The 8999-nt window shown below is 41.8% G+C and overlaps 1 protein-coding gene across 1 annotated transcript; it reads left to right on the forward strand.

The window, feature by feature from the left end:
- The first annotated feature begins 5351 nt into the window (after positions 1-5351).
- LOC149008016 (uncharacterized) lies at positions 5352-6176 on the forward strand. Its single transcript, XM_089167193.1, has one exon. The coding sequence runs from the start codon at positions 5352-5354 to the stop codon at positions 6174-6176; it is 825 nt and encodes a 274-aa protein (XP_089023319.1).
- Positions 6177-8999: the final 2823 nt, after the last annotated feature.

The raw sequence follows: 8999 nt of genomic DNA on the forward strand, positions 1-8999 counted from the left end.
TTAAGATCCGATGGAGGCGCTCGACGTAAAAAAATATCGTTCGCGCCATCTTTTGTGGTTAGAAGGGAAAGTTCCTTTGGCGAGGATGCTGCCCCTCCAATCAAGTTCAGCCCTATTGCGTTTGGAAAGAAAGACCCATCCGGGAGGATGGGAGATAGAAAGAACATGAAAATGTACAAAAAGAGAAAGAGATGGCGTGATGCCAAGCTCAAAACACAAACCCAAGAAGCCGACGATGAGACGCCAGCTATTGGGGAGGAGCATTCCGGGACAAGTGTTCCAGTTGATTCAAAACTCATGGAAAATAAAGGATTAAAAAAGGGAAAGCGAACCCCGCTTTCCAAAGTGTATCTATATACAGGGAAAATTCACCCGAAAGGATGAATCAACCCTCTCATCGTGGTGGGGAGCCCTAACCCGATATGAGGAAGGAAGGTCAAAATCTTCAACAGCGGAAAGAAGAGTTTCTCCATTATAAATGGAGGGAACAGAGCCAGGCCCACTATTGGACCCGGAGGTTTGAGGTTGCCTAGAGGAATCAACGATCTTGGAAGATCCAGACTCGACAAGGACAGGAGAAGTTTCGGTTTTTCTTTCAAAACCTTTTTGAGAAACTTCAGCGAACTCCCGCGCAGGACGGTTAGGGTTTTGTTATCACTATCCGACTGTTCGGGGGCAGGAGAAGCAAAAGCATCACTGCTATCACCAGCATGGGGTACTAAAGAAGCCCTATCGTCCGCCATTACTCGTTTCAGTAAACTACAAAAAGAAAAGATCAAGAAACTTACCGATTCAAGGAGACGGAAGCTTGAGAGCGAGGAAGGCGCGAAGCAGACGACAAAGGTTCAAATTCCAGACAGGAAGAATGAAACCTACGAAGACAACGAACCGCTTTTAAAACTCCCGCACGAGTGTTCGGGAATCTGAACGATCGAGATTGATTCAAAATTGACGATCAAGATTGAAAGACGTTTTGAAAGTTTGAACTCACGAATCCGAAATAGGCATTCGGAAACCGTCGCTTGGATGACGTGAGCCACGACAGATCAACTGCAACAGAGACATGTGGCCTTACACTCACAACGCTCGAAGAAAAGTGACCACCGCATTAAATGTGATATGACATTTAATGAAGCATGCAGAGATCATCGCTTGACGACGAACCCAGTTAAAAACCAAACCCTCGGGATCAACCGAACGCTTGGTCTGGGGGGCTCGTGATATGGAGAGTTTATGATCAGACCGGGTTCACACCTGGTCCGACCCTTGACCCCGGTCGAGACGGAGAAAACCGAATCGCTCCCGAGCGAACCGGATCCGTAAGATGGCTTGCTGAAGAAGAAAGATTATTCTCGTCGCAAGCGTGCCCTAATCTTACTTATGGATTAGGGTAATCACCCCGATGACAAAGCAGACTCAAACCGACGGCTGCGGATAATCATCATCAAAGGGATAACTATCGCATAACCTAACGGTTATCTCGAGGAGTCCTCTACTAGCCCAAACTAGTAGAAGTCTATCGCTCAACGGGTCTTATTGATAAGATCCAACGACTACCCGAAGAAGGCTCGAGTGCATCCAACGAAGGAGATTCGAAGGTACACTCTATATAAACCTCACTACTATATATGGTGAGGGACGGATCAATTGATCAAGGAGAATACCATCTGAGACTCAGGTTCAGATACATACCGATAGACCTCAACTATCGCTCGCGCTGCCGGCCCCCCCCCCCCCCCGCGTTTTTTCTCGGGCCGGCTGGGGGGCGGGGGGGGGGTGTGTTTTTCCTCCTTCCCCCGCCCGGCGCGGGGGCGGGGCCCCCCCCCCCCCCCCCGCCCCCCCCCCCCCTGCGGGGTTTGGTGGCGCGGCGGGGGGGGGGGGGGGGGGGGGGTTGGGGCCTCCCCCCCCCCCCCTCAGCCCCTCCTCCCCCCTTCCCCCCCTCCCCTCCTCCCGTTCTCCCCCGGGCCCCCCCCCGCGGCCCGCCCCCCCCCCCCCTTTTTGTGTGTTTCAAGAAAGTACGTTCCCCTAGATAATCTCCATAACTTTTTAGTGGCATTTCATTGAAATGCTGTCGTTGCCCTGATTCTATGTCACTTTTTTAGCTTGCCCTAATTCTATGTCATTATTTTAGCAGCATTTCTTGAAATGCCATCGTTGCCCTAATTCTGTCACTTTTTTAGCGGCATTTCAAATGCCCTCATTGCCGTAATTCTGTCATTATTTTAGCCGTATTTCTTTGAAATGCCGTTGTTGCCCTAATTCTATCACTTTTTTTTGCGGCATTTCTAGGAAATGCCGTTGTTGCCCTAGTTCCTCCTGCCCAAGCTTGCGCCCATATTTCACTTTTGCGAAGACTTCGGAGTCGAAAAATGAAAAGCCCCAAGCCTACGCTTATATTCCGCTCACTCTCTTGCCCAAGCCTCTGGTTCTCTCGCTCTCTCTCAATCCCTCGTGCCCATAGTTTCTAGTTTCCACTAAGATTTTCATTAATATCTTCGTCATTAGAAGGACTCGCAGAGCATAAGCCTTTGAAGAGAAGGAGAAGAATCTGAATCCTGAAGGAAACTGCATTTGGGAACAACTTTTGTAATTGGACCTTAAATCTTTGTCACTGTGATTTTTAGTAAACGCCATCATATGTCGCTTTGTCATGGCGTTTGTAGTAAACATTGCCGTATATTGCTTTGTAACGACGTTTTCAATAAACACTGTCATATCTCGCTTTGTAACGGCGTTTTTTTTATAAACGCTATCGTATGTTCCCTTACCCTCAACTTTTTTTGGTCGTCATTGCCTATAACTTTTTAGCGGTATTTCATCGTTGCCTATAATGCCTTATAACTTTTTAGCGGCATTTCAAAGAAATGCCGTCGTTGCCTATAACTTTTTAGAGGCATTTCTAAGAAATGCCATCGTTGCCTAACTCCTTGGCGGCATTTCTTGTTGCCGATAACTTTTTTTAACGAAATACCATTGTTCCCTAGTTGCTCCCGTCCAAACCCGCGCCTATATTTCATTTTGGGAAGACAGACTGAGTCGAAAAACGAAAAGCCTTGCCCAACCCTTTAGTTCTCTCGCTCTCTCTCTCTCAATCCCTCACAATCCCTCACAATCCCTCTATTTCTCACGAAAAGCCTTGCCCAACCCTTTAGTTCTCTCGCTCTCTCTCTCTCAATCCCTCACAATCCCTCACAATCCTCTTTCTCTATTTCTCTCTCTCTCTCTCTCTCTCTCTCTCTCTCAATTTCTCTGGTTTTCAAAAGAGGCGTGTGAGTTAGCATAAAGGAGCAACTCTGAATCATCAAGTCGCAATTCCTCTGGTTTAAATTAAAAGTTGATCCGTCGAGGTTTAAATCAGTGATTGGATCACTGAACATGTTCAGAGGTTTCATTTGGTCGATCAGAAGATATTTTTAGTTTGCTCGACTCTTTGAATACTACTGTGTCTCCTCTATCGTCAGATCCTAGCGGTGAGTTTTCTCCTTTCAATTTCATGAAACCCTAGCTCACTTATTTAAGGTTGAAGTTGGATTCTATGAAGATAAAACCTTGTGGAACAAGGTTGTTTGGGTTTTCTAGAGAATCGACTTCTGTAGAAGGGACTGTGGAATTAACAATAATGTTGGGAATGCATCCACAAACAGTGATTATAGTTACTAAATTCACGCTGATAAAGAATTTATCGTCGTACAATGTAATTCTGGGAAGACCAACTTTGAATTCTATTGGCGCTGTGGTTTCGACAAGACATTTGAAGATGAAATTTCCAACTGAAGGAGGCATTGGAGAATGCAGATCTGACTAGAAAACTTCAAGGCAAAGCTATACAACCTTTTTGAAAGATTCAAAGTCACAAGGTAAAGCTCTTGCCCTAACTGTTGAAATTATGGATAATAGAGATGAGGAGAAAATACAGAGGGGAGAACCAGTCGAGAAGTTGGAGAAAATTCTCCTTCGATCTAGAAAATCCGGAAAAAGGGACCATGATTGGAGCTGATCAGACCAATCAGGATAAGATTTTGTTGAAAGAGTTACTTCGTATGAATGCGGATGTCTTTGCCTGGTCAACCCAGGATATGCCAAGGCTAAGCAGGGAGTTTGCAGAGCACTTCCTCTGGATAGACATTACTATTAAACCTATAAAACAGAGAAGGAGGAATTTCTCATCAGAAAAACATGATGCAATCAAGGTTGAAGATGAAAAGCTCAGGAAATCAAAGTTTATTGAGCAGATTGAATGTCCCAAGTGGTTGGCGAATGTTGTGATGGTGAAAAAGCATAATGGTATATGGAGAATGTGCGTGGATTATACTGATTTGAGCAAGGCATTCCCCAAAGATTGCTTTCCTTTGCTGCAGATTGATCAGTTAGTTGATGCCACTTCAAGTCAGCAAATGTTAAGCTTTATGGATGCCTATTCAAGCTATAATCAGATTCTTATGAAGGAGGACCAACCTCACACGGTAGTTATGACCAATCGTGAAAGCTACTGTTACAAGGTTATGCCTTTTGAATTGAAGAATGCCGGAGCAATGTATCAAAGAGCAATGACTAAATTGTTTGTTGATCAGATTGGGAGGAATATGAAAGTTTATGTTGATGATCTTTTGGTGAAGAGTCAATTCAAATCTGATTACCTTACTGATCTGAAGGAATGTTTTGAAGTGCTTAAAAAGAATGGGATGAGACTTAATCCTGAGAAATGTGCATTTGGAGTCTCATCAGGGTAGTTCTTGGGTTATATGGTTACACAAAGAGGTATTGAAGCAAATCCAGAAAAAATTAATGCCATTTTGGATATGCCACCACCGGGCTATATGAAGGAAATTCAAAGTTTAACGGGAAAAGTTGCGGCTTTGAGCAGATTCATATCTCGATCTGGAGATAAATGTGCACCTTTTTTCAAGGCATTGAAAAATCTGAATGCACTCAATGAATTTAGATGGTCAGAAGACTGTCAAAATTTGTTTGAAGAATTGAAAAGGAGGCTGACCAGTCCACCAATCTTGTCTCGGCCAATTCTAGGAGAGGCTTTACAAATATACTTATCTTCTTCAAAGGCAGCAGTGAGTGCTGTATTAATTCGAGAAGAAGGTATGATTTAGAATACCATCTATTTTGTAAGTCATACATTATTAGATGTGGAATCTGGATATCTTGAATTTGAGAAGCAGGCTTTAGCTTTGATAATAGCAGCCAGAAAGCTTAGACCCTATTTTCAAACTCATCCAATTATTGTTTTGACCAACTGGCCTTAAAAGAAAATATTGCATAAACCTGATCTTGTCGGGAGAACGGTGTCCTGGGCAGTGGAATTAATAGAACATGACATCGACTATAGACCCAGAACGATGATAAAGGCACAAGTCCTGACGGATTTTGTTGTTGAAAGCGTTTCACCACCAGAAGATCAAGAAGGCCTCAGTGAGAAATCTAGTTGGTGGATTCTTCATGTGGATGGATCAAGTCATTCTCTAGGATCTGGAGCAGGTATAATTTTACAAAGTCCAGCTAGATTTATGATTCAGAGTGCTCTTCGATTCAATTTTCATGCTTCAAATAATGAAGTAGAGTACGAGGCCCTTATTGCGGGATTACGGCTAGCCAAATCCCTATGCATACAAAATATTGAAGTCAAGAATGATTATGAACTGGTGGTCAGCCAAGTAATAGGAGTATATGGAGCAAAAGATGTTAGAATGATCAATTATCTTAAAAAAGCACTTGAATGCAAAGGATGGTTTCAGCAATTCTCGATTATGAGGATTCCTAGAAATCAAAATACAATGGCGGATTCTTTGGAAAAATTAGCATCAACAAAGTTTGCTTATCTACCACAGGCTGTGTATATTGAAGAGTTGGATATTCCAGCATATTTAGAATCAGAAATAATGGAAATTGATATGAAAGTATCATGGATGAATCCTATTATACAATATCTCATAGAGGATACTCTCCAAGAGGACAGGGAGAAAGCCAGAGTGTTGAGAAGAAGAGCAGCAAACTTTGTCTTAAAAGATGGATTATTGTATAAAAAGACAATTTTCGAGCCACTTATGAAATGTTTAGGACCATCCGATGCACAATATGCACTTGCAGAAGTTCATGAGGGAATCTGTGCAAGCCATCTTGGAGGAAGAGCTTTGGCTTTTAAGATCTTGAGGCAGGGATTTTAATGGCCACGAATGCAATTTGAGGCAATTGAGTATGTAAGGAAATGCCATCAATGTCAAATTCATGCTCCAATTCAAAAACAACCTGCAGAACAACTGACTTCAATTTTAAATCCCATTCCATTTGCAATGTGGGGGATGGATTTGCTTGGCCCATTTCCTATTGCATCTGGAGGTAAGAATTCCATGGTAGCAGCAATTGACTACTTTACAAAATGGGTGGAAGCAGAAGCTTTAGCCACAACAACAACGAATTAGATGGAAAAGTTTTCTAGGAATAAGATCATTTTCAGATTTGGTTTGCCTAAGGTCTTGTTGACAGATCATGGTACTCAATTTGATAATGAAAGATTCAAGGAATTCTGTGCAGACTACCACATTGAGTATAAAAATTCTTTTGTGGCTTATCCTCAATGCAATGGACAGATTGAAAAAACTAACTGAACTCTCTTGTAAGGAATCAAAAGAAGATTTGATGAAGCAAACAATTTGTGGGTAGATGAGCTACATCATGTGTTGTGGGCTTATAGAACTACTGTCAGAACACCAACAGGGGAGACACCTTTCAAATTGGCTTACGGGTGGAGGCCTTAACTCCAGTAGAAGTGGTGACAGGATCAGAAAGATCAGAAAAGTTTGATCCAGTAACCAATGAAGAAGGATTGAGAGTGAATCTAGAATTTCTAGATGAGGTCAAAGAAAAAACTTTATATCAAAATATAGAATAATAGAGAAGAACAGCAGCATACTATAACGCTCGTGTCAGGCCTAAGTCTTTTAAAATTGGATGTCTGGTTTTGAGGAAAAAATCAGCATCAGACCCAAGAAATTGTGGAAAACTTTCCGCAAATTTGGAGGGGCCATATGTGGTGACAAAGATTGTTAGTGCAAATACATATTGGCTTAAAGATCTACATGGAAGCTGCTTAAGGTGACCGTGGAATGTAACTCATCTCAGAAAGTATTATCAATAGAAAAGGGGCAGAGTTTCCAGTTGTTCTTGAAGGCTTATCTCTATCGACTATTGTCACTTAAAGATTCTTCTTCAACCATGCAAAAGAGCTTTCCGAGGTCTGATCATGCTTTCCGAAGCTGATCATGGATCATTCCTTCCGAGGGTGGTCCCGACTTTCCGTAAGTCAAGCTCTTGTAAGCCAGCATTCTGAGGCCTGATCATGCTTTTCCGAAGCTGATCATGGATCATTCCTTCCGAGGGTGATCCTGACTTTCCATAAGTCAGGCTCTTGTAAGCTAGCCTTCTGAGGCCTGATCATGCTTTTCGAAGCTGATCATTGATCATTCCTTCCGAGGGTGACCCGACTTTCCGTTTCCTGTAAGCTCCGAGGCCCTGCTTGTCAGGTCCCGAGGGTGGCCCCTTTCCGAGGCCTGATCATGCTTTCTGAAGCTGATCAAGAAGAGTTATTATACAGATTGAAGATTCTAAAATTGCGGAGGTTCTACTCAGCCAATTACTAAACAACAAAGGGTCTGGTCAATAGACAAAAGAGGTTATCTTATAAAAGAAAGGAGATTCATTGATCAGGAAAAGAAAGTTAAAAGGATCAATATAGATCAGAGAATCAAAAAAGACATTTTACAAGATTAAAAAAAAAAAGATTTCAAGTTTTCTTCTCAAACATCAAGCATTTGGACCCGCAGAAGTATTATCAGCGGGAGAATTCTTGTTAATTTGCTTATCATCTTTCTTGGATGCTTATTCATCATCGAAATCATCATCTCTGCTAGAACTTGAGGTTTCTTCCTCTGCAAAATCTTCATATTCATTTTCACTTTCTTCACTTTCTTCTGCAAAATTCTCAGAGTCAGGATATTTCAAATTCCTGAGATCAAAGAACTTCCGGGAGGGAAGAAACTCATGAGGAAGCAGCTTAAAGTCAACACTAGGACAAATTTTAAGTATCTCGGAAAAAAATCTGGTTAGAGCAGACCTTCACTACACTCTTGCAAAATCCTAAGAAGGCTGGATTATCTCCCGCCTGTTCAATCGCAGAGGTAACAGAACTTAGAACAAGTTGATGTTCATCTTGCATTCTTTTCTTCTAAAGTTCTAATTGTTTTTTCTCTGCCTTAAAACTTTGAACCATGGAAGTCTTCTCTTTGGTAACTTCCTTCTAAGTAGCAGCTAAACTATCCCTTTCCAAGGAAATCCCATTCAAAGCCAACCTCAGATTATCTTTCTGGGTCTCCAGATCAATTTTCTCTTTGGAAAGGGAATCGAAGGCTTGTTGCAGATGCCTGTTTCCTTTTTCCAAATTCAATTTCAATCTCTCAGCCTCTTCAAACTTGACCTTCAGGTCATCTCTTTCTTTCTCAAAACCTTTGGACCAAACAATAGCCCTTTCCAACTTACCTTGAGTTTCATTTCTCTCATGAGTAGCAATCCTGGCCCTCTCTAGGGCATCATTTTAAAGCATCTCGATTTGCAGAAGATCTTCCTTATATTTCATTATGGAAGCCTTTAAATTTGAAACTTCTTCCTGCAAGTCAGTGCATAGATCATAACAGATTTGAAAATCATCCTGTAAACTATCTATCTCAGTACACAAATCCATTTCTCTGAATTGGGGTAGCCTCTAATTTTCTTTCTGAGGATTTCAAGCTTTTCTTGAGTTCTTGTACCTCATCAATCAATTCAAAATTCTGTTTGATCAAGTTGTCATTTTCAAAAGCAAGAGTTTTCTCTCTTTCCAAAACTTCAAAGAAAGCATTAAAAGTAGCACCAAAACATTTGCAGGCAAAATGAGAAAGACGTAGTGAAATAAAGCCTAAGGAAAATATTATCTTAACAAAAAAGGATAGAGGTTT

The sequence above is a fragment of the Hakea prostrata genome, chromosome 8, assembly GCF_041222555.1.
Source record: "Hakea prostrata isolate BN-2017 chromosome 8, UWA_Hpros_2, whole genome shotgun sequence".
In the NCBI taxonomy this organism is placed as follows: Eukaryota; Viridiplantae; Streptophyta; class Magnoliopsida; order Proteales; family Proteaceae; genus Hakea; species Hakea prostrata.

Bases quoted from the DNA above. Each gene is read 5' to 3' on its own strand.
- LOC149008016 (XM_089167193.1), top strand. From the start codon at position 5,352: ATGATAAAGGCACAAGTCCTGACGGATTTTGTTGTTGAAAGCGTTTCA.